The sequence below is a fragment of the Cherax quadricarinatus genome, chromosome 48 (genome assembly GCF_038502225.1).
Source record: "Cherax quadricarinatus isolate ZL_2023a chromosome 48, ASM3850222v1, whole genome shotgun sequence".
NCBI lineage: Eukaryota > Metazoa > Arthropoda > Malacostraca > Decapoda > Parastacidae > Cherax > Cherax quadricarinatus.
Window position 1 is genome coordinate 29,242,383 of NC_091339.1, and position 26,799 is coordinate 29,269,181.

The 26,799-nt window shown below is 44.1% G+C and overlaps 1 protein-coding gene across 1 annotated transcript in view; it reads left to right on the forward strand.

Moving 5' to 3' along the window:
- Nucleotides 1–11,983: 11,983 nt before the first annotated feature.
- LOC128696013 (serine-rich adhesin for platelets) overlaps nt 11,984–26,799 on the forward strand; it is a 78,937-nt gene continuing 64,121 nt past the window's right edge. The window contains exons 1-2 of the mRNA XM_070095045.1: nt 11,984–12,089; nt 18,560–18,611. Coding sequence (XP_069951146.1) covers nt 18,560–18,611 — 52 coding nt within the window. The 5' untranslated portion in view covers nt 11,984–12,089. The remainder of the gene's footprint in view (nt 12,090–18,559; nt 18,612–26,799) is intronic.

The window sequence follows — 26,799 nt, forward strand, 5'->3', positions numbered from 1 at the left end:
TCGTCAAATCAATGTTGACTGAATTCAACAATGATATAGATATATCCTGCAAAGATAAAGAGGAGAACGTATTGTCAGATGAGATTAAACATTCAATAAAGAATACATCTGTCAAACGTCGTCTGGAAAGTGAGACGCCCTCAGCCCCACCACAAAAAATGATAAAGGTTTGAATTATGAGATACAAAGACCAGCAGTAAGTACTCAGTAGGTACTCTGAAGAAAGTAGTCATTAGTCGCTCAGTAGAAAAGTGTTAGAAAAATGACAGAATGGATAATGAGAACCTTCAAAACTAGGGATGCCAAGACCATGATGACACTCTTCAGGTCACTTGTTCTATCTAGGCTGGAATATTGTTGCACACTAACAGCACCTTTCAAGGCAGGTGAAATTGCTGACCTAGAAAATGTACAGAGAACCTTCACGGCGCGCATAACGGAGATAAAACACCTCAATTACTGGGAGCGCTTGAGGTTCCTGAACCTGTATTCCCTGGAACGCAGGCGGGAGAGATACATGATTATATACACCTGGAAAATCCTAGAGGGACTAGTACCGAACTTGCACACGAAAATCACTCACTACGAAAGCAAAAGACTTGGCAGACGATGCAACATCCCCCCAATGAAAAGCAGGGGTGTCACTAGCACGTTAAGAGACCATACAATAAGTGTCAGGGGCCCGAGACTGTTCAACTGCCTCCCAGCATACATAAGGGGGATTACCAACAGACCCCTGGCAGTCTTCAAGCTGGCACTGGACAAGCACCTAAAGTCGGTTCCTGACCAGCCGGGCTGTGGCTCGTACGTTGGTATGCGTGCAGCCAGCAGTAACAGCCTGGTTGATCAGGCACAACCATGAGCTCTCTGTATGCACAACCAAATATCACATTTCTGTACATTGTATCATGTGGAGATAAATTTTTGACTTTGACTATTCTACCAATATGTAAAAAACATTCTTGCAATTATTTTTTTTTCAGCATTGATCACTTTGCAATGTAAACTTTGGTGTTTGTTCTCCCTGTTGGTGTTTGCAAAGTACATTCATTATCTATTCTTTTATAACCTAACATGGCCCTTATATGTTAATATTACAAACAGAAATAAAAAATTACTGACAGAATGAAGATAGAAATTTTCAAGAGGGTTTACCTGGAGTTTACCTGGAGAGAGTTCCGGGGGTCAACGCCCCCGCGGCCAGGTCTGTGACCAGGCCTCCTGGTGGATCAGCGCCTGATCAACCAGGCTGTTGCTGCTGGCTTCACGCAAACCAACGTACGAGCCACAGCCCGGCTGATCCGGAACTGACTAAGTGGACAGCTTCCTTCTACAGGTGCCACATTATTCATCATAACTGTCTGCCATCAAGGCAATTGCAATAAAAAATATATATGTACATATATTTATTATTTACCCTAAGCCTAAATGAAAATTTATTAAATACTTACAGCTAGGCTGTAAGAAAAAAATACGAAGACTCCATTGGAAATAAAGTCACTGACTTTTTTTTGGGTAATTTACACATGTATGTGTGATAATTGTACTTATGTGTACCTGTATCTAAATAAACTTATATTAATATGCTAGAATCCTAATTACCCATAATCACAGTCAAACTTGTAATTCTTAAAACAATGTACCAAACCTACACACCAAAGTCACTCCCTATGAAATCAAAAGACTTGGCAGGAAATGCAACATTCCCCCAATGAAAAGCAGGGGCGCCACGAGTACATTGAGAGACAACACAATAAGTGTCAGGGGCCCAAGACTGTTCAACTGGCTCCCAGCATACAAAACGGTAATTACCAATAGACCCCTGGCTGTCTTCAAGAAGGCGCTGGACAGGCACCTGAAGTCAGTACCTGACCAACTGGGCTGTGGTTCGTACATCAGCTTGCGTGCGGCCAGCAATAACAGCCTGGTTGACTAGGCCCTGATCTACCGTGTGTGTGTGTGTGTGTGTGTGTGTGTGTGTGTGTGTACATGTTGTACTAAAAGACTTAAAAACGATATTATAAATACCAGTTTTCAGTATAAGCCTATCGAAATTCCCTATTGGACTGGAGCTGGACTTATCGCTCTGGTTTTTCAACGATGACAAATTTCAGCATTTCCATGGATAAAGAGAACAAAGAGGAATGCAAGAGGATAACTCTGTGGGAAGATCACTTTCATGAACAGATTACAGATTTGGCGATGATCAAAGAAATTTCAATGTTTGAAATAAATTTCAACTCTTCCTAACTATATCCTGGAGCGCAGACGAACAAGATTTATTGTCCATGTGGAAGATTCCGCTGTGACTCGTTTAAAATTTGCATAATGAAATCAGTACCTATGAGCGCGGGAGACGAAGTATACGTTGCACAATAGCCAGTGAAAAGCAGGAATGCAATAAGTATATTAAGTGTAATAAGAGACAAGTATATATAAATATATGTGAATATAGGTTCCAAAAGTTTTCATTGCTCTCCTTTCAAGAATAAGTGAAACAACAAGAGTTTCAACACCTTAAAGTACTGTAACTGAAGCGCCAACAGACAGCAGTTGTCTTCAACAAGAAACTTGATAGATTACTGTATTGTTCATAAGAACATAAGAACATAAGAACGAAGGAACACTGCAGAAGGCCTACTGGCCCATGCAAGGCAGGTCCAAGTCTCCTACCGGCTTAAGCCAATGCACCCAACCTAGTCAGGTCAGGTCACATTGACTTAAGGGAGGAACACGGCAACCGACCTGGTAGCACAAGCTATCAGGTCTAACTCACACCCACCCACATCTACTCATGTATTTATCCAACCTATTTTTAAAGCTACACAACGTTCTGGCCTCTATAACGGTATTTGGGAGTTTGTTCCACTCATCCACAACTCTATTACCAAACCAGTACTTTCCTATATCCTTCCTGAATCTGAATTTTTCCAACTTAAAACCATTGCTGCGAGTCCTGTCTAGGCTAGATATTTTCAGCACACTATTTACATCCCCTTTATTTATTCCTGTCTTCCATTTATACACCTCAATCATATCCCCCCTAATTCTACGTCTTTCTAGAGAGTGCAGTTTCAGGGCCCTTAGTCTATCCTCATAGGGAAGGTTTCTGATACATGGGATCAACTTTGTCATCCTCCTTTGTACATTTTCCAGAGAATTTATATCCATTCTGTAATACGGTGACCAAAACTGTGCAGCATAATCTAAATGAGGCCTAACCAAGGATGTATAGAGTTGAAGAACAACCTGAGGACTCCTATTATTTATGCTTCTTGATATGAAGCCAAGGATTCTATTAGCTTTATTGCGAACACTTATGCACTGTTGTCTTGGTTTCAGATTACTGCTAACCAGAACTCCTAAATCTTTTTCGCAATCCGTAATATTAAGATCTACATTATTTAGTTTATATGTGGCATGGTTATTGTCCTGTCCAACATTTAGAACTTTGCATTTGTCTATATTAAACTGCATCTGCCACTTCTCCGACCACTGCATCAGTCTATTCAAATCTTCCTGGAGTGCTCGAATGTCCTCGTCAGAATGAATTCGACGGCCTATTTTGGTGTCATCGGCAAACTTGCCGATGTCGCTCTTTATGCCCTCATCTATGTCGTTTATGTAGATTGTGAACAGCAGGGGGCCCAACACTGACCCCTGTGGAACACCGCTCGTGACGCTTCCCCACTCTGATTTCTCCCCATTTATGCAAACTCTCTGCTGCCTATTTGTCAACCATGCCTCTATCCAGGAAAAAATTTCTCCTCCTATTCCATGTGCTTTAATTTTCCTCAATAGTCTCTGATGTGGGACCCTGTCAAAAGCCTTACTGAAGTCCATATACACAATATCATATTCATTACCATGATCTACCTCCTCAAATACCTTAGTGAAAAAAGTTAATAAATTCGTAAGGCAGGAACGCCCCTTTGTAAAACCATGCTGAGATTCGTTGATTAATTTATGCTTTTCAAGGTGGCTACGAACTGCCTCGGCAATTATTGATTCCATAAATTTTCCCACTATGGAGGTTAGGCTTATTGGTCTATAGTTCGAAGCTAAGGACCTGTCACCTGTTTTGAAAATAGGTATCACATTTGCCATTTTCCACTTATCTGGCACCATGCCAGTTTGTAGTGATATGTTGAAAAGATTAGCCAAAGGTGTGCTAAGCTCCTCTTTACATTCCTTTAGAACCCTTGCATACAGTTCATCAGGGCCTGGGGATTTGTTAGGTTTTAATTTATCTATTTGCCTAAGGACCATGTCACTTGTGACCCTAATAGTGCACAGTTTATTATCGTCCTGTTCTACATAATTTATCATTACTGGAATATCGCTGGTATCCTCCTGTGTAAAAACTGAGAGGAAGTATGTGTTAAAAATTCTACACATTTCCTTATCACTGTCAGTGAGCTGACCCGAGGAACTTTTGAGTGGGCCTATCTTGTCCCTGATCTTACTTCTGTATACCTGAAAGAATCCTTTTGGGTTAGTCTTCGATTCTCTTGCAACTTTAACCTCATAATCTCTTTTTGCTTTTCTAATTCCCTTTTTTATTTCTCTCTTTAACTGAATATATCGATTTCTCAATTGCCCCTCTCCTCTTTTGATTTGCCTATATATGCCTCTCTTTTGACCAATCAGATATTTTAATCTATTGTTCATCCATTTAGGATCATTTTTGTTTGATCTGATTTCCCTATTTGGAACATAATTTGACTGAGCAGCTAGAACTATGCCCTGGAAAGCATCATATCGGCAACCATCACCACCTACCTGACCCTTAGTCAGGTCATTCCAGTTCAGCCCACCTAAGTAATTTTTCAGTCCTATGAAATCAGCCAAGCGAAAGTCAGGGACGGAGACTTGATTGCCATTATTAGGGGAATTCCATGATATATTAAAACTGAGTGATTTGTGATCACTTTCCCCAAGCTCATCATTAACCTCAAGATTATTAATTAGTGTTTCCCTACTGGCAAGAACCAAGTCAAGGAGGTTATTACCCCTAGTTGGCTCTGTCACAAACTGTTTTAAAAAACAATCCTGGATCGTATCAAGAAAGTCACCTGACTCTAAATTTCCTGTCAAATTGCTCCAGTCAATCTGTCTATAGTTGAAATCTCCCATTAGCACAACATTTTCGTATGTAGATGCCTTACGAATTTCGTCCCATAGAAGTTTACTGCACTCCCTATCAAGATTTGGGGCCCTGTAAATCACACCCAAAATTAGTTTTTCTCGGCCCTCGAGAAGCTGTAACCAAACAGATTCAGTGGCTGACGCTTCTAATTTAATATCTTGTCTAACACAACAATTTAAATTGTCTCTGACATACATCGCTACTCCACCACCTTTCCTGTTGACCCTGTCAGTGTGGAATAATTTATAGCCTTGTATGTGACATTCAGAGGGCATCTCTCTATCTTTCAGATTAAGCCAGGTCTCTGTTATAGCAATAATATCTATGTTTCCTGCACTTGCAATTAATCTTAGCTCATCTATCTTATTTCTTACACTCCTGCTATTAGTATAGTAAACCTTAAGGGAGCTAGTCCCTTGCTGCCCTCTGCTGTCCCCCTTTGTTTGCTGACCTGATCTATTGTCTTTATTTATAACTTCATGCTGAATGCCTTTTATACATTTACTGTTTCCAACCCAAGTGTTGCAACCTGCTTGTTTCCCACACACACCCATACCTCTATCTTCCATCAGTTTAAAATCATAGGCATTTCACCAATGGCCTTCTCAATCGAGTCTGCAAGTGCTACCACCCCAGCCCCAGAGAGATGTACCCCATCCCTTGCATACATATCATGTTTGCCATAAAAGTTGTTCCAGTTGTCAATGAATGGGATTGCAAGTTCCTTGCAGTATCTGTCTAGCCAGCAATTTACACCAATTGCCCTAGACAACCATTCATTTCCTACTCCCCTTCTAGGCAAGATGCTACATATGATTGGGATCCCTCCCTTAGACTTAATGAAATCTATAGCTGACCTGTACTTATCTAGCAGCTCTTCTCTCCTACCCTTCCCAATATCATTTCCACCAGCACTGAGACAGATAATGGGCTTGTTCCCATTACCTGACGTGATATTATCCAGCCTGTTGACAATGTCCCCAACACCAGCTCCAGGGAAGCACACTCTGTCTCTCATCTTCTTATTCCTATTACAAAAAGCACGGTCAATATATCTTACCTGAGAGTCACCAACCACAAGAATGCGCTTACCTCCATTAGCAGGGGCAGTAGTACCCTTACCTTCACTGGCCACTGAAGTACATTCATCCTGAAGAACAGAGAAGCGATTTCCTACCTTCAGATCTTCACTCTTAACTTTCCTTACTCTGATGCGCCTTCCATTACTGTGAACCACTCGCCACTTGTAGCAGGTGCTGGACTGCACCTCACTGCTGGTAGCCGTTGCTACCTCCCCAGCTACAGCCTCCTCACAGCGAGAGACAGACTGCACCTCACTGCTAGAAGCCTCATTCCCCACAACTCCAGCCACCTCACACTCTCTCCCAGACCCATTGAGGTGGACCTTCAGCCTCCTAATCTCCTCCTGGAGAAGCAAGACCTCCTCCTTCAACTCTCCAACCTCAATTTTTAAAACACTGCAGAAGCAAGCCATGCTTTGTAACCGTCCACACTAATCCCCAAAGCAGCTCAGGGTCTGTGACCTCACGTGACGACTGACCACTGAGTACTTGGAAAATTTTTAAACCAGTACACAGGAATAAACAACTTGTCTCGGACGAGAGTCATACCAGGTATAAATCAACACTAGTCAACAGCAGTAACAATTTTAGTCATGTAAAGACCTCAACTCTTATGGGTCATAAAACTCCTGCAACAAATGAGGCAAACAGCTTTGATCCGAGGAAGGGGAGAGTAGCTCCATCACACTAGCATCAAGGAACCCACCTTCAGGAAACACCTGGAGACTCATAATACAAAGGAACTAACATTTACTAAGAACTCGCCCTGGAGTTAATTAAAACTCTTAATCTTAACTTATTAACTGTTAAATTTCAGGTGGTGTTAACAGTATGTACAGTGTGTCAATCTTTGAGAATAATGAATAACAAGGACAGAAAAAAATAACTGCAAAAACTAGGGAACTCTGGCAATATCCGGGGGTAAGTGACCTAATCTAGCTGAGGTACAGGGGGGAGAAGGGGGGTCAGGGGGGAAGAGGGGTCAGGGAGGGTGTGACAGGGTGTGTATACTGACCTATTTGTATTCACCTATTTGTGATTGCAGGGGGGGTCGATTCATAGCTCCTGGCCCAGCCACTTCGCTGGTCGCTACTAGATTCACTCTCTTCCTGCTCCATGAACTAGCATACCTCTTCTTAAAGCTGTGAATAGACCCTGCCTCCAATACATCACTCTCCAGATTGTCCTACTTCCTGTGACTGAAGAAATACTTCCTAACATCCCTGTGACTCATCTGAGTTTTAAGCTTCCAGTTATGACCGTGTGTGTGTGTGCGTGTGTATGCGTGCGTGTAGGTGTGTGTGTGTGTGTGTGTGTGTGTGTGTGTGTGTGTGTGTGTGTGTGTGTGTGTGTGTGTGTGCGTGTGTATGCGTGCGTGTGTGCGTGTAGGTGTGTGTAGGTGTGTGTGTGTGTGTGTGTGTGTGTGTGTGTGTGTGTGTGTGTGTGTGTGTGTGTGTGTAAGTGAAGGCGCGAGTCCTATCTTTTTTTTTTTTTTTTTTTTGGGGGGGGGGGGGGGGTAAATATCCCAGAAGTCAGCAAATGAACTTCAAACATGAGCGGTATATCAGGAAGTATACCGCAATGTAAGCAGTACATTATCTGATATACACTGACATACTTTGATATATCCATAACCTAACATGCATTATGACACATACACATTCCTATAAACAGTGAATTATACACATCTTAACATACATTAGAATATTTGCGCATTCTAGTATACATTGACATACAAGCTGATAAATTCTGACGTATTATATTATAACATACATTCTGACATACAAATATTCTGACATATACTGTACTTACAAGTGACGACTTATCATGACACTGTCTCTGACAGTGTTGGTCCTGGGGCCATATTGTTATATTCTTGGTCAAGCTGAAGGGATGATCGAGTGCCTGGCACCATACAATGCCTGGCATCATACAGTGCCTGGAGGAATGGAAGATTATCAGATTTGATCCAAGTAATCTGAGGATCTTTGTCCACATGAACACTGATGGACAATATATTAAATAAAAATAAACAAGCTAGACATCTATTACATATTAAAAAGGCACTAAACCTGAATGGGTCAAACATTACGACGAGAGAAAGAACAAAGAGAAAAGGAGAAACAGCTTATATATATATATACTAAGGATCAGATCCTTATTTTAGGAGAATCAAGTATTCTTGATGCAATCAGTGAAACAAAGTTTCTAACACCTTCTATTGTCTATAAAATATTCATTAAAACACCTTGGGCCACGTAAGTGGTATTGAAATTTATTCGTTGTCAAGGTTATTTCTCATATTTTGAAGAGTGAAAGTAATTGAACTCGAGCGAACGTTTCTGAAAAGTATGGCGGCTGTAGCAGTGAAAGTTGATGAAAGTGAAGATCAAAACTGAGGAAAGTATGGGGAGGGAATAAGGGGAGGGTCTGGTCGAGGGGGGAGAAGGTATGGTCCGGGGGGAGGGAAGGTATGGTGGGGAATGAGAGGGGAGATGAGGAGGGGTGTAGTGGAGGTTGAGCATCAGCGAGGTAGAGTGGGGGAAAGCAGAGGATAGAGAGGAGAGGAATGGGAAGGGAGAGGGATGGGAGGGAAGAAAGATAGAGAGGAACGTTGGAGAAGCGACGATGAGAATGTTAGTGAGAAAAAAGGTGTGAAGGGATACTGAGTAGGATTTTTCAGTGTGTCCTTGATGTGAGGTTGTGGGGGGAGGTAGAATTTTTATTATTATTAAATGCAATTATGTATAACAGCTGGGGAGAACTACACAAGTATATCACATAGGGAATCAGTAACACTACTGACAGATGGACTACCAAGACGGCAGGGACTACCAAGACGGGAGTGACTACCAAGACGAGAGTGACTACCAAGACGGGAGTGACTACCAAGACGGGAGTGACTACCAAGACGGGAGTGACTACCAAGACGGGAGTGACTACCAAGACGGGAGTGACTACCAAGACGGGAGTGACTACCAAGACGGGAGTGACTACCAAGACGGGAGTGACTACCAAGACGGGAGTGACTACCAAGACGGGAGGGACTACCAAGACGGTAGGGACTACCAAGACGGGAGGGACTACCAAGACGGGAGTGACTACCAAGACGGGAGGGACTACCAAGACGGGAGGGACTACCAAGACGGTAGGGACTACCAAGACGGGAGGGACTACCAAGACGGGAGGGACTACCAAGACGGGAGAAACCACCAAGACGGGAGAAACCACCAAGACGGGAGGGACTCCCAGGTGGACACAGCATAATAATGACTAGGTGTGCCTGGAGGCGGCTGTAGAAAGTGAGAGCAGACACCCCTAGTATAAGATGCCTACGTGGAGGGTGTCTTTAAGCAGAGGGAGAAGAGGGAGTCTTTGGGAGACAAGGTGTCTAAGGAAGGGTGACTGAGGGAGGGTGATGCCTCAGTGAGGAGGGAGTTGAAGGCTGGACGAGGGCCACCCCACTATTTTTTGGTCATCAGAAAGAAACTAGTGACTCGAGAGAATATCATCAGTGAGGGACACGTTGATGTGGTCAGGCTAGTGATCTTCCTGCTTCCTACTGCACATTAAACCTATTTTAATATCATGTCCTTGACTGTGGAATTAAGGATTCAAAATGCATTATATACAAACAGGGTCATACAACTGGGAGGTAATCAAGTTTAATTCAAGGAAGAAAAAGAGCTTCAGATCCTCTATTTAAGAACCCTTGAGAACCAGACACCCTTTAGAGTCCATGCGAAATTTATCAACCCTCTAACATCTGTAGTGACCTCTGAAACGTCTCAGACATTTCTCTGTTGATATTGTTTTTTATATATTTTTTTAATATTGGTTTATGAACTGAAATTATATCTATCTTATGATCTTAATAAATTCTGATTGATTATCAAAGCACTAGAAGCACATGGTTATCAAGCGCTCATAACAAATACTTGTTAACATTGTTCAAAATGTGTCTTACTCCTTAACTTTGTGAACATTACCAACTGGCTGCCATCCTTATTAATTTCTTGTTATATAATACCAAGATTTATATCAGAACGAGTAAAACCTTTTTAAGACAATTATCCACACACCATGAACCATAGTTCACCTCGGTATATTAGCCATAAGTGATAGGAAGCCTTACCTTCGATATATACATGATGAGGTCAGTTTTTCTACTCCCAGAGCCCGGCCTTGGGCCAGGCTTGTCTAGTGCTTAACTGATCAACTAGACTGTTGCTGCTAGTGACATGCAGACCCACATCCATTACAGCCAGTACTCACCAATCATGCGTAACCATCAGCTGTGTTCTCCCTTCGAAGTTAATGTCACGATACCCCAGAACCCCCCACCACTACCACCACTACTATTACTACCACTACCATCACCACCACTACTATCGTTCTGATGCTGGTGCTGCTGCTCCTGCTCCTCATCCCTCTCCTAATTCTGTCTTCAGAGCTTCCCTGCCTCTTCTCTCTCATCTGTGATTTGAGAATGGTCTAGGATGGACTGAAACGTCATTAAACGTTTCCCTTTCTATGTGTTTGTTTTTGGTAAACTGTACCAGCTACGGTATTGCGATATTTTATTCCGTAATGTTACGATGCTGGTGGAAGGTTTTAGATTCTAGGAAATTAGTCTACCTTCTTCCGATCCATCCTCATTATCTTCCATTCCACAGCCTGTGTGTGACCCTTATGGGTTTACCGTTTTCCTTGAAAATAATAATAAATGTTGTTTATCGTTGGGCAAATACAACCCCATCCCTCAAGCCTCACCCCGCCGTTAATGTAATCAGTGTCCAGAGTTTGACATGTGCTATACTCTTCAAACTCTGGTCCACGATGCCTTCCTTCCCTAGTCTCTGCCAGCAATTCAAGTATGTTCACTATCCAACATTTTCCACTCATAATCCTAAGTGTTGTCACTAATTAAGAGAGACAGTGAGGCAGACATACAAGGTATAGAGTTTCCACGTCTCCTTAATGAATGAGCAGTCCTGGGTTATGTAAGGATATATGTTACCTACAACATGCAGAAGAAACGTATCCTCCTTATATGATCTTTGCAAAACTCCTTCAGAATGGACGACGCTCCTGAAGGAGAATCCTCAACCCCGCGAGACGCAACTGCAGTAATTCCAGCAGTGACAGCTGTCCCATCTCAGTTTCACTGCATGTCACCCAGCATTAACGGACGATCTCACACCTATCCCTGCATGCTTCCTTCAGGATGTCTTCTAAGGTCACACCTCAGTGGTGAGAAGCAGGGAAGGTGTGAGACAAGCAGGGAAGGCGCAACACGAGGATACAAATATGGTAAGGATGAGAGAATAATGGAATATAGAAAAGGAAGCGGAAAAGAACATTTATTGTATAGATAAAGAGCTTAAGAACTGTACGTAATCGCGCAGTCTTTATTATTAGTAGTAGTAGTAGCAGTAGTATATTTCTAGGGCCTTGAGAATGGGAGGTAGTCATGACTGATCCGAAGAAGGGGAGGGTGGCTGTAATTCCTTGGTTCAATGGATATTTACCAGCATTAAAGCATCTCCTATTTGACGTTCAAGAAAAAATAGGAATTATCACAAATGACGGAAATCGCTCAGAGAGGAGAGTAAAAGAGAGAGAGAGAGAGAGAGAGAGAGAGAGAGAGAGAGAGAGAGAGAGAGAGAGAGAGAGAGAGAGAGAGAGAGAGAGAGAGAGAGAGAGAGAGAGAGGGAGGGACTGGAAACTCCCCCTCCTCCGCTCTGGAAGACTCCTTGGATCACTGAAGGTTGTCGACTGGTGGCTTGGTTTGGCTCGGCAGTCAGTTCCTTGGTGTGTCAGTGATCACACGGCGGCCTACTCGCTCCTGAACACTGGTGAGTCTGGCCCAGGTGGATCCTGGTCCATGGGGACACTATCATACTCTCCAATGGTTCACATCTCCAACATCCATCACCATTTTTGTTTGTAATTCATAAAAATTTACTTAAGAAGGTGTGAGAACGGTGGCAAGTGTGCAGGGGAAAGTATGCCAGCTCTTTGAAGCCTGAACGATGATTGTGCTAATACTGCCGTCGTAAGTTGGTGATCATTTCAACATCTGGTTATGTCCTCTGGCTTCTGATAATCTTGCATAGCAGTTGGAAGATTTCTTCCAGTATCGTCACCACCAGTAATGTGAACCTCTACCTTGTTAACCACAAGTAACACCAAGTCTTATGTAGCCAAAACTCAAGTGTGGTTGGATGTGTCGTGTAGCGAGAATACGTGATCTCACGTTAAGCCCTTAAAACGTTCAGAAAATCAGGGATTAATGTGACTACCCACAAACTATCCAACCTATGGAAAACAATATGGTGGTTGCTCGCACGGGGAAAAAACGTGTTGAATGTAATATTTTATTTGTGCAAGGTTCCAACATATCCTTAGTGGCTAGTTTATTTCTACATAATTTGTTATTGCCCAGGCACATGCGTGCTCCCACACACATGTGCGCATCAAGGTATGGTGGATAGTTCGACACAGGAGGGATTACAACGACACAAACGAGTTACGGGGAGGCTGCATAAATGAGAATCTCATCACATTGTACAAATAAATTGTGTAAGAGTACCGGGGACCGAATTGGCTTCCACGCAATTGCAAATTCAAGACTATACAGACTTAAACAGAGATCCATCGTACTCTCTGTGGCACCTAGACATGCAGTTGCAAAGGCACCTTCTCGGTCCCCATTACTCCTTATGCACAACACTTATATTTCTTTCACCATGTGAAGAATATTGAAGGTAGAAACCTTGCTAGGAAAGACGGGTAATAAAGGCAGATTTCATACATGGTTTATAAAATACAATAACCCAAGTAGTTACAGAACTACCCTTGTCAAATCATGGTTAAAAGGCAGAACCCAGGGCCTGGGTGACAACCTCCGCAATCAGGGGTAGACATGCGGGTCTGGGTGGAAGTTAGACAGTGAAAGCAGACTCCAGTCAGAGGTTCAAACAAATGATAAACCTGATGTACATTAATAGAAGGTGCATTTGCAGACCCAGATGTTAAGAACGACTTCATTATAAATTCAAATACGTAATATATATCTATAAAATCAATCACTGAACCCTCTTTCTTCTTTCTCACAAAAGAGACTTCAATGCTAGCACAAAGAGTCATCTGAATCCCCTAGTTGTTATGTCCCACAAAAGTTTTAACTGGTTACACAACTTTCTACAACCAGACCTGCGCTACACAACCTTCTACAACCAGACCTGCGCTACACAACCTTCTACAACCAGACCTGCGCTACACTTCACTCTGCTTCTTACACCATCCTAAAAATAGTCAAATGTCAGCAACTTTCAGTGAAGAGCAACTGCGTCTAGCAACACCACGCAACACAGGTAGTGGTCTAGGGTGCTAGCTCAAGGCGGTACCTGCTCGCTCGCTCTCTCTCTCTCTCTCTCTCTCTCTCTCTCTCTCTCTCTCTCTCTCTCTCTCTCTCTCTCTCTCTCTCTCTCTCCATTTCTATCCCTATTCGTTTCTACCTCTCCCTACTTCTATACCTACCCGTTTCTTCCTCTCCCCATTTTTTCCCCATTTCTATCTTCCCTATTTCTATCTCTTCCATTTCTATCTCCCCCATTTCTATCAACACGTCCCACTGAGATGCCAGCCACACTAAGGTGTCCTTCTCACGGAGGTGGTCGCCTCACGCAGGTACCAATCCCACCGACTTACCTGTCCCACTAATGAGGAAGGGGGGGGGCAGGTGATCTAGTAACCTGTCTTCCTGACGATCGTCAGCCTCAGTGGCGGTGATGGTAACGCAGAGTCCAACTCTAGATTGTAAGGTTCACTCGTCTATCCACTAACGATCCTTCGCACCAACTGTAGAGAGGGCAGCTTAATGACCTCCCTTGACCTTGTTCCCTCAAGCTTCTCCCTCCATCGCCCACTCCACCCCTTCCCCAACTCAACTTCCACCACCACTCCCTACACCCCTATCACTTCACCCGTCACACTCACACTCAGACACTTAATGAGCTGCTTCCGTCAACGGCTACTGAAGGTTATTCACTGAGAGTATACTTCAATCCCTATTTTAGAGATTAGTCTCCTAAACTGATGGTGTACAGGGAATAATGAACCTTAATGACCATCGAGTACTCGATATTCTTTAAATTAAAACATTAATTAATAACTATTTTTAATGTATAATTTACGTGTATCTAACGCAGTTGTGGTCAGTTGATGACATTGAGTTTCAATAAGCTGTTTAACCCTTTACTCGTGAACATAATAATAATAATAATAATAATAATAATAATAATAATAATAATAATAATAATAATAATGGTGTGTTCACTGCTGTGGAGAGTATACAATGACCCTTCCCTCTGGTGCAAGTAGTGGTACCAAGATTCATGTTCAACAGTCATGACGAGTGTTATAGCCTGTAATGAGGATACAGCTGTACTCAGTGAGAGTATAAAGTGATTCTAATCGGATTCTCTACTGCAGTGAATGAAATTTACATTGAGTGCATCGTGCACTCTTTCAAGTGTACACGACCTTTTCCGTGTGAGTAGAGACAGTAGAGGATGTAGTGTAGTGGCACTGGCTTGTTTGACGGTCAACTCACAGACTCCAGGGATGCCAGGGGAGAAGAAAGTTGTTGAAAGTTGACAGTGGTGTGTTGCCTCGTCTCATCAAGCCGTCCACCACGGCCCCGTTATTCTCTAGCACACCCACTGCTCCCAGCCCTCCTGTTACTCTGTAGCACACCCACTGCTCCCAGCCCTCCTGTTATTCTCTAGCACACCCATTACTCCCAGCCCTCCTGTTATTCTCTAGCACACCCACTGCTCCCAGCCCTCCTGTTACTCTGTAGCACACCCACTGCTCCCAGCCCTCCTGTTACTCTGTAGCACACCCACTGCTCCCAGCCCTCCTGTTATTCTCTAGCACACCCATTGCTCCCAGCCCTCCTGTTATTCTCTAGCACACCCACTGCTCCCAGCCCTCCTGTTACTCTGTAGCACACCCACTGCTCCCAGCCCTCCTGTTACTCTGTAGCACACCCACTGCTCCCAGCCCTCCTGTTATTCTCTAGCACACCCATTGCTCCCAGCCCTCCTGTTATTCTCTAGCACACCCACTGCTCCCAGCCCTCCTGTTACTCTGTAGCACACCCACTGCTCCCAGCCCTCCTGTTACTCTGTAGCACACCCACTGCTCCCAGCCCTCCTGTTACTCTGTAGCACACCCACTGCTCCCAGCCCTCCTGTTACTCTGTAAAACACCCATTGCTCCCAGCCCTCCTGTTATTCTCTAGCACACCCACTGCTCCCAGCCCTCCTGTTACTCTGTAACACACCCACTGCTCCCAGCCCTCCTGTTACTCTGTAGCACACCCACTGGTCCCAGCCCTCCTGTTACTCTGTAGCACACCCACTGCACCCAGCCCTCCTGTTATTCTCAAGCACACCCACTGCTCCCAGCCCTCCTGTTACTCTGTAACACACCCACTGCTCCCAGCCCTCCTGTTACTCTGTAGCACACCCACTGGTCCCAGCCCTCCTGTTACTCTGTAGCACACCCACTGCTCCCAGCCCTCCTGTTACTCTGTAGCACACCCACTGCTCCCAGCCCTCCTGTTACTCTGTAAAACACCCATTGCTCCCAGCCCTCCTGTTATTCTCAAGCACACCCACTGCTCCCAGCCCTCCTGTTACTCTGTAGCACACCCACTGCACCCAGTCCTCCTGTTATTCTCAAGCACACCCACTGCTCCCAGCCCTCCTGTTACTCTGTAGCACACCCACTGCTCCCAGCCCTCCTGTTACTATGTAGCACACCCACTGCACCCAGCCCTCCTGTTATTCTCAAGCACACCCACTGCTCCCAGCTCTCTTGTTAGTGTCTGTTCTCTCGTGTTTTGCTGCTTTTTTTTAGTAGCCTATTCTGTTTTCCCGTGTTCTGAAGGTATCTTGTGTTCTGTTCGTTTCTTTCATGTTCTACTTTATTCTTACGTGATCTCTCGTGCTCTGCTATGTTATGTTGTGTTCTGCTCTCTTCTCTCGCATTCCGCTTTGTTATCTCGTGTCCTTTCGTATGCACACTTCGACTTAGTATATTGGTAAGGAAGACACTGTGGGTTGAGATGTACATGCAAGATTAAAATTATGCTTTATGTATGTTTCTGTGGAACACACACACACACACACACACACACACACACACACACACCGTTGCCAATGTTCCCAACAGTGATATACCCTAGTGCTGGTCACTGTTGCCAATATTCCCAGGAATGATATACCTTTTACTGGGCCTCGTCACTGTTGCCAATGTTCCCAGGAATGATATAACCTTCACTGGTGTTGGTCACTGTTGCCAATGTTCCCTCGAGTGATATAACCTTCGACGTGAGCAGTATACCCAGACCTAAGAGAAGTGTTACTAGATAAATGAGATAACTGATATTTATCAAGCTGGGAGATATAGAGATAGTGTTGCCAATATTGCCACAGGAGCGCCACAACCTTCTACTCTCCCTGTGGCAACTGTATTACAGTGTTACCAAGAAAATTATTATTATTATTATTATTATTATTATTATTATTATTATTATTATTATTATTATTATTATTATTGAGTAATGCAGCGCTTGGAGAATGTTAGGTAGTCAGGTTTGATCCAAGGAAGTTGATTATAGTTACACTTCCTTGGATGAAGATCCTTGGAGTCTCACCCAAACAGGAAGATGATTAATTAGGAAGTATCTAGTGAAGTGTTAGGTATGCTGATACTAGGTACTGGAGCGTGAAACCTGATGTGGGTAGGGGTGTAGGGGAGGGGTATAAAGATTTTGGTAGGGGCGAGAGGGGGTAAATGTTAGGGTTTGAGGGTGTGGGTTCCTGAGGGACTTGTTCACATCCACCTTGACACACACCCACAACATCCGCCGCTGTTACGGGACTTTATAATCACCCTTCTCTTTCTCTCTCTCTCTCTCTCTCTCTCTCTCTCTCTCTCTCTCTCTCTCTCTCTCTCTCTCTCTCTCTCTCTCAAACTTTTTCCGCTCTACTGCCACCTCTGCCATTTGTATTATCATCCCTTTTTCTCAGTTTTATTCACCTCTGCTCTATGTACTTGCATTTCTTGCCGCTGTAACATTTCGTTGCCCTATTATCTCCTTCACTCTCTCCCTCGTTCTTTTATCCTGCCTCTTGCTTTTTCTTTCTCCCTCATCCCCTTTTCTCTTACGTCACTCTCTCCTTTGCCTTCTCTTCTTATCTCCTGCTCTCTCTCTCTGTCCCTTTCCCTCAACTTCTCTCTCTTATCTCCGTTTTTTTTCTCTCCCTCGTCACCTCTCTTGTCTCTCCCGTATCTCCTTCGTTTTCGTAGCAGCAATAAGGGATACTGAAGTAATTTACCAACTCCTGTATTCCTGGAGTCTGTATTCACTGTTACAGTTGTCAGTGGCCGAGGATATTCGTTACTGGCAAGTCTCCAGACACTTGCTGCCTCTGCTCACCTAACAGTATGTTGGTACCTGTGTGTCAGTCCAGAGAACTCAAGGATTCCAACATAAACGATAGAACGTGTCTTTTGAGAGTTATCCAGGGTTAATGACCCTCCGCTATTGATAATTCAGAAGTCTCTTTTACTAAATACTTTAAGTAACTCGGGTGAGGAGTTCTCAAGTATAACCGAAAACCTCGAAGGTACAAAAAAAATAAAAGTAGATCACCAGTATAAGGTGTCCATATATTTATTTCTTGTCACCGGCTTTTGGTGAAGGCGGGTCAAGGGACACTGTTGCTATGGTGTTACAGCATTTATTGGCGAACACACCGACCCATCCTGGAGTGTCATCAGCCTGGGTGACGAACCTTCATCTAATTAACTGAAGTATTCCTCTCCTGTGGGTCAGATCTTATTACCTTTCATTTCCCAGGTTCTGCATGACCCCCTACAGATTTAGAGATTCCATACAAGTATAATAAATATAATACTAATATAATAATAATAATGACCGATTTGTATAAAAAAGTTATATGTGATCTTTGATTTGAAGGAAAATTTGTTGAAGGAAGTAGTCGAGCGCTGAGTTAAACCTTCAGGATGACAAGCTCAGGTCCACTATAATTGAAAACTCACTGTATTTTACTTTCTCCACATCACACACACACACACTATATATATATATATATATATATATATATATATATATATATATATATATATATATATATATATATATATATATATATATATATATATATATATATATATATATATAATTGTAACCAGATTAATCTAAGAGAATTTTCGTTTGTTTCAGATGAGGTTCTTCCTGGTGGCGGCTGCCGTCTTGGCAGTCCTCACACATGCTCGTGAGTATCATGTTTCGAATCCAATGTTTTTTTACATACCATTTTTGAATTTGAGTAATTATGCTAGGCTCATATTTAGTGTTTGTGAGAGATAGAGTTTTTTTTTGGGGAGAAGCAGCTGCATGTTCTGTGTGTGTGTGTGTACTCACCTATTTGTACTCACCTATTTGTGGTTGCAGGGGTCGAGTCTTAGCTCCTGGCCCCGCCCTCTCTCTCCCCGCTCCATGAGCTTTATCAAACCTCGTCTTAAAACTGTGTATGGTTCCTGCCTCCACTACGTCATTTTCTAGGCTATTCCACTGCCTTACAACTCTATGACTGAGGAAATACTTCCTAATATCTCTCTGACTCATTTGTGTCTTCAACTTCCAATTGTGGCCTCTTGTTTCTGTGTCCCCTCCCTGGAACATCCTGTCTTTGTCCACCTTGTCTATTCCACGCAGTATTTTATATGTCGTTATCATGTCTCCCCTGACCCTCCTGTCCTCCAGTGTCGTCAGGCCGATTTCCCTTAATCTTTCTTCATAGGACATTCCCCTTAGCTCTGGAACTAACCTTGTGGCAAACCTTTGTACTTTCTCTAGTTTCTTGACGTGCTTTATCAAGTGCGGGTTCCAAACAGGTGCTGCATACTCCAGTATGGGCCTGACATACACGGTGTACAGTGTCTTGAACGATTCCTTACTAAGGTATCGGAATGCTGTTCTCAGGTTTGCCAGGCGCCCATATGCTGCAGCAGTTATCTGATTGATGTGTGCTTCCGGAGACATGCTCGGTGTTATACTCACCCCAAGATATTTCTCCTTGAGTGAGGTTTGCAGTCTTTGGCCACCTAGCCTATACTCTGTCTGTGGTCTTCTGTGCCCTTCCCCTATCTTCATGACTTTGCATTTGGCAGGATTAAATTCGAGAAGCCATTTGCTGGACCAGTTGTCCAGTCTGTCCAGGTCTCTTTGAAGTCCTGCCTGGTCCTCATCAGATTTAATTCTCCTCATTAACTTCGCATCATCTGCAAACAGGGACACTTCTGAGTCTAACCCTTCCATCATGTCGTTCACATATACCAAAACTAGCACTGGTCCTAGGACCGACCCCTGTGGGACCCCGCTCGTCACAGGTGCCCACTGTGATACATCATTACGTACCATGATTCGTTGTTGCCTCCCTGTCAGGTATTCTCTGATCCATTGCAGTGCCCTTCCTGTTATATGCGCCTGATGCTCTAGCTTCTGCACTAATCTCTTGTGAGGAACTGTGTCAAAGGCCTTCTTGCAGTCAAAGAAGATGCAATCAACCCACCCCTCTCTCTCCTGTCTTCTGTTATTTTATCATAAAACTCCAGAAGGTTTGTGACACAGGATTTGCCTTCCGTGAATCCGTGCTGGTTGGCATTTATACTCTTGTTCCGTTCCAGGTGCTCCACCACTCTCCTCCTGATAATCTTCTCCGTAATTTTGCATACTATACACATCAATGACACAGGTCTATAGTTTAGTGCCTCTTTTCTGTCTCCTTTTTTAAAAATGGGAACTACATTTGCCGTCTTCCATACCTCAGGTAGTTGCCCAGTTTCCAGGGACGTGTTGAAGATTGTGGTAAGTGGCACGCACAACATATCTGCTCCCTCTCTAAGGACCCACGGGGAGATGTTGTCCGGTCCCATAGCCTTTGAGGTATCGATGTCCCTTAGCAGTTTCTTCACCTCCTCCTCATCTGTATGTATGTCGTCCAACACTTGTTGGTGTATTCCTTGCTGGTGTCTCCATCTGGTCTGTCCCCCCAGAGTCCTTCCTGTCTCTACTGTAAATACTTCCTTAAATCTCGTGTTGAGCTCCTCACATACCTCTTGATCGTTTCTTGTGAGTTCTCCACCTTCTTTCCTCAGCCTTATCACCTGGTCCTTGACAGTTGTCTTCCTCCTAATGTGGCTATACAGCAGTTTCGGGTCAGATTTGACTTTCGATGCTATGTCGTTTTCATACTGTCGCTGGGCCTCCCTCCTTATCTGTGCATACTCGTTTCTGGCTCTTCTACTAATCTCCTTGTTTTCCTGGGTCCTATGCCTCCTGTATCTTTTCCATTCTCTGTTGCACTTTGTTTTTGCCTCCCTACACCTTCGGGTAAACCAAGGACTCGTTTTGGTCTTCCTATTATTTCTGTTTCCCTTGGGAACAAAACTTTCCTCTGCCTCCTTGCACTTTGCTGCCACATATTCCATCATCTCGTTTACTGATTTTCCTACCATTTTTCTGTCCCACTGAACCTCCTGCAGGAAGTTTCTCATACCTGTGTAGTCCCCCCTTTTATAGTTTGGCCTGTCCCCTTCAGTTCCTGTTACCTTCTCCACTTGTAACTCTACTATATAATCAAAACTCAGAACCACGTGATCGCTAGCTCCAAGGGGCCTCTCGTAAGTGATGTCCTCAATGTCTGAACTGTTCAGGGTGAACACAAGATCCAGTCTTGCTGGCTCATCCTCCCCTCTCTCTCTGGTTGTGTCCCTGACATGTTGATGCATGAGGTTTTCAAGTACCACATCCATCATCTTGGCTCTCCATGTTTCGGGACCCCCATGTGGCTCCAGGTTTTCCCAGTCGATCTCCCTGTGGTTGAAATCGCCCATTACCAGTAACTTTGCTCTGCTCGAGTGAGCTCTTCTTGCCACCTCAGCCAGTGTGTCCACCATCACCCTGTTGTTTTCTTCGTACTCCTCTCTTGGCCTCCTGCAGTTCTGTGGTGGGTTATACATCACTCCAATGACTACTTTATGTTCTCCGGACTGAATTGTACCTACAATGTAGTCTCTTTCTCCAATCATGTCCATGCCTTCCATTTCCTCAAATCCCCATCGGTGTTTTATGAGCAGTGCAACCCCTCCTCCCCCTCTACTCCTTCTATCTTTCCTCAGGATCTGATATCTTGTTGGGAAGATTGTGTCTGTTATTGTCTCAGCGAGTTTTGTTTCTGTGACTGCTATGATGTCTGGGGATTTTTCACTGATTCTTTCGTTCCACTCCTCATGTTTATTCGTTATTCCATCCGCGTTTGTGTACCAAACCTTCAGTTTCTTTTCTATCATTGTGGTCATGCAAGAATATTGGGGTTGGGGGAGCGAGAGCCTTGGTGGGGGCCTATATGGGACTGTGGTGTAGGTGGGGTTTGTGTTGATGGGGGTGGGGTCAGAATGCCCATAAGGGACAGCTGTTGGGGTGAGATTTGTGATATGGGGGTTGGTGGCAGAGGGAACAGTGAGTGGGTTGTAGTATAGGTTGCTCAGTTGCGTTGGGTATGTCGCGGTTGGAGTCTTTTGGTGGGAGATTCTGTGGGGTGTGTTTGCCCTTCCTCCTGTGTCTGGGTCCTGCTCATTTTCGTCATTGCCTCTCGTTCCTCCTTGCGTCTCTGTACCCTCTCTTTCAGTGTAGTCCTTTCTTCTTGTGTTCTGTCGCAGTCGAGGTATACTCTCTGGTACCCCTGTTTGTCCCTCAGTCTTGCTTTCTCTTGCAGAATCCTGGTTCGAACTGATTCTTCCTTGAAAGTTACTCTGACAGGCCGTATCCTTCCACTCGCAAACCACCCAATTCTCTGAAAATTTGTCACCTGGGTCATATCGCCCTCACCTATTGTTTTCATGATGCCTTCAATCATTTTTTTCTCCTGTTTTATTCAAAGTTGTCCCCCTTGGCTTCTTGGAGCCCGTACACAAAAACTGACCTCGCCCTTTCCTCCTCCCACTGAGTCTCCATCTGCTTCCTCTGAGGCATTTTATTTCCTTCCATTGACATGTTCTTGCCTTCAGTCCCTGTCATATCTGAAACTTCTATTCTCAGTGAACTGTCTTTCATGACCAGCTGTCCCTTGCTACTGCAGTTGGCTGTTAGAATCTCTGCATATAGCATACCTTCATTGTCTTCGGACCTGTCATTTGATCTTAGTGTGCTCCTCGTCTTTTCCCTGGCCCCACGTGGGTCTGATAGGGCCTTCGTGTACGGCTTGTCTCCGTTGTTGCTTACCGTCCCCTTGTCTGCGCCTGACATTGAATTTCCTGATGTCACATCTGAATTGTCATTTGTCTCTCTAATCTGTTTCAGGCTTTGTAGTTTCTTTTCTAAGCACTGTGTGTGTGTGTGTGTGTGTGTGTGTGTGTGTGTGTGTGTGTGTGTGTGTGTGTGTGTGTGTGTGTGTGTGTGTCTGTGTGTGTGTGTGCACATTACAAATTATACCCAAACTTTCGATCACGCAGCAATGAGATTGTTTTTTTTTTCTACTTCTTAATTTCAGTTTGAAACCGACTTTAAACAAAAATCTTCGCCTCTTCGCCACTTCCTCCTCCTCCTCCTCTTCTTCTTCTTCTCCTTCCTCTTCCTCTTATTCCTCTTGTCCCCTTACCTTCCTCTTCCTTTTTCTCAGCTTTTCCCCTCATCTCTCCTCCTCCTCCTCCTCACATTTGTTAATGATTATCTACCGAACAATTTTGTTTGTTGTCAGCCATGATTTAGAAGCCTCTCCCTTGACGCTTTATGTTCACCTCTCCTACTTGTACATTCCCTCTCACCCTGGGAAGATATACACACCTAGAGTTGTGCATCTCTCAGTCTGTAATATGCGGAGAGTTCGCTTTAAACCAAAAGGAAGTGATAAAACAGGTGATATTCAGCCTTAATAATTTTTTGAAGAGGCTTTAAACCCATTTACCAAACCAATTAGCCTTCAGTGAACATCCTCGTTCCCCAGTGTACCCCACCCCTGCTCCACCCTTCCATTCTGCACCACAGCACTCCTCACACCACCCCGCCCCGCCCCGCCTCGCTCAACCCCTCCCCACCTCGCCTTACTCTGGACGGGCCGGACATACTTCATAGGTTGACGCCTGAGGCCGGCACTTTCACTCTCTTATAGTCCAGTATCGTAAGACGGTCAACACCTGAGGCAACACCAGGGAGACCTCGCAAGACCAAACCCGGTAATGAAGACCACACCAGAACTGGTCATTACGACCACTCTGGCAAGCCACGTACAGACTACAAATCCACTTAGGAGAGTGTCTGCAAATATATATAAGATCTGGCGTTGACACTGGTGCTCTGGCTTGTATGAAGACCTGAAAATTGAAGGAGCTTTGTGTGTTGCTTGATGCTGACTATGATGTGTGTCATGCTATGACGTTTGTCGTGGTTTATGCTGCCTTTAACATGTTTACATTCGTTTTTTTGTGTGTTTGTCCTAGGATTTCTATCAGCATTGTAAAATACGTGACGAGGAAGCTTGGGTGAAGTTATTGCTGAGAAATGTGGAGGAAGAGGAGGAGGAGGGGAGTGGAGTGGCGTATGGACTCAGTGAAGTGTATATATGATATATACACCGTGAGGTATATATATCTCGGTATATATATGTGCTGAAACTTTAATTTAATCCCCGCTTTATGTACTGAAGTAATTTTGATTAATGATCCTCGTGTAGTCGACAGGCTATAAGCCCCATTAGCCAATATGTGGGAGAGATCAGTTGGTATATGGAGAAGAGTGTTAAAGTGAGGGTAAGAAATGTGGGAGTAGCTGTGGGGGAGGGGTTAGAAACTATAGTTTGAGTTAAGAGGGTTGACCTTTGCTGGAAATATTAAAAAAAAACTGGGTATAGGAGGTGCAGTACGGGGTGTGAGAAAAGATAATTTACAACTGGGGCACACAACACCAACTTAAAAATAATGAGGAACTTAGGTTCTCTCCAGTAAACATCATCAAGAGGTCACAGGTGAATTTTTATTCTATTTCTTTCAAAGTTCAGTAGAGTGAATGTCTCCCCTCCGCCGTCTCCCTGCATAAAACAAGGAGCTTTCTTGTGTTGCAGCCAGGAAGTTATGACACTCCATGAACTGTTTTTCTTATAATGGGAATATCTAGCTTTTCTTTAAGTAAGATCACTGGGTGTGAAGGACAGTAGTGTGCGTGCTTGTATGTGTCAGGTCACTGTGTGTGTGTGTTTGTGTGTGTGTGTGTGTGTGTGTGTGTGTGTGTATGTGTGTGTGTGTGTGTGTGTGTACTCACCTAATTCACCTAACTGTGGTTGCAGGTGTCGAGACTCAGCTCTTGGCCCCGCCTCTTCACTGACCGTTGGAAATAAATGGTATAAAATACCGACACAATGGCAATATAAACACAAATGCAGTATAATGTGATCCTTTATTGACTACGTTTCGCCCACACAGTGGGCTTTTTCAAGTCACAAACAGAACTACCTGGGGTGGAAGGAACGCGAGTATTTATAGTCCGGCTGAGGTCAGGTGAAGAATGCTGCATCTGATGATGTACCGAGTTGGGTTGTAGAGTCTAAAAACTTGGGTAGCTTGGAAAGGAGACTGGACAAGTTTGTGAGCAGACCTTCTACAGTGTTCTTATGTGGGATAGCGATGAAGAAGTTTCTTGGCAAGTGGTTCTGCTATGTTATAGAAGCCACTATTCTGGTTGAAGTTGTCGGATATAGAAATAAGTGATGATTCCAGGATTCTTCGGTATTGAGTGTTGTCTTCTGTGGCGATAAGTCTTGAGTTTCTGTAGTTTATCAAGTGGTTGTGTGAATTACGGTGTTGTACGCAGGCATTCCTTGTGTCGTCAGACCTGCTTGCGTATTGGTGTTCTGAAATACGTGTTTGGAGGTCCCTTGATGTTTCGCCCACGTATAACTTGTTGCAGTCATTACAAGGGATTATGTATACCCCTGCAGAGGATGGAGGCTTGTCCTGCCTACTACTGGTGATGTCTTTGATGGTCGTGGTTGTGGAGGTAGATACTTGGAATGATGTTTTGGCAAAGATGTTGGAAACATGTTTGGCAATGGAGTTGGTGGGAAGGACTATGTATCTCTTCTCGGCAGTGTCTTCTCTGGGTGTGTTGAAGATGTTTAGTGCTCGCCGTCTGCAGTCTCTGATGAAGTGACGAGGATAGTGGAGTTTGGAAAATACCTGTTCAATTATAGTGCATTCTTCCTCAAGGAACTCGTTGCTGCAGATTCTGAGTGCACGCAGGAAGAAGCCTATAATTACACCACGTTTGGTTTTGGTGTCGTGGTGAGAGTAGAAGTGGAGAAGATCGTTTTGGTTGGTGGGTTTTCGATAGACTTTAAAACGAAGTTCGTGGTCAGCTTTGCAGAGTAGAACATCAAGGAAAGGAAGAGTGTTGTCGACCTCTTCTTCAAGTGTGAACTGGATTGAAGGCTCGACCTGGTTGAGCTTGTCTTGGAGAGCTTGAACGTTGAAGCGTTTAGGAGTTATGAGGAGAATGTCGTCAACATAACGGAGCCAGGTGACAGACGAAGGAATAATGGTGGAGAAACGTTCGGCTTCTAGATGTTCCATGTATAGGTTCGCTAGGACTGCACTGAGTGGCGAACCCATGGGTAGTCCAAAAGTCTGCTGAAAGAGGTGATTTTCAAAAGAGAAACACGTAAAGCCAACACATAGTTCAACCAGGTCGATGAAGTCGCTGGCTGGAATGGGAAGATCAAGTGAACACATGAACACTGACGATTACAGGAACAAAATGCTCAATCTACTTAACGACCCAGATACCTACAAACCTCTCACAACTAACCAAGTGGACAACCTTACTAAAACTTTTCTTCAAAGGACTCGCCGCATTCTGAGGAGCTCAGAACAAGGGAAGAAACTTCTGCACACCATGCCCAGCAACCCCAGACCTGCCAGAATGTACGGCCTGCCAAAGACTCACAAGCCTGGTATCCCACTGAGGCCCATATCCTCGGGAATAGGCAGTGCTCCCCACAAGCTCTCAGGAATTCTCGCCAAACACCTCTCGAAACTCTTGGGCACTATCAGTCCAGCACATCTCAAACACTCAGGTGATCTTCTCAATCGCATTCGCAACATCAACATCAGGAACAAGAAACTTTCCAGCCTTGACGTGACTTCCCTATTCACTAAAGTACCTACTAAACAAGCCATCGATCTCTTGCGCAAGAAAATTGACGATTCACTTGATCTTCCCATTCCAGCCAGCGACTTCATCGACCTGGTTGAACTATGTGTTGGCTTTACGTGTTTCTCTTTTGAAAATCACCTCTTTCAGCAGACTTTTGGACTACCCATGGGTTCGCCACTCAGTGCAGTCCTAGCGAACCTATACATGGAACATCTAGAAGCCGAACGTTTCTCCACCATTATTCCTTCGTCTGTCAC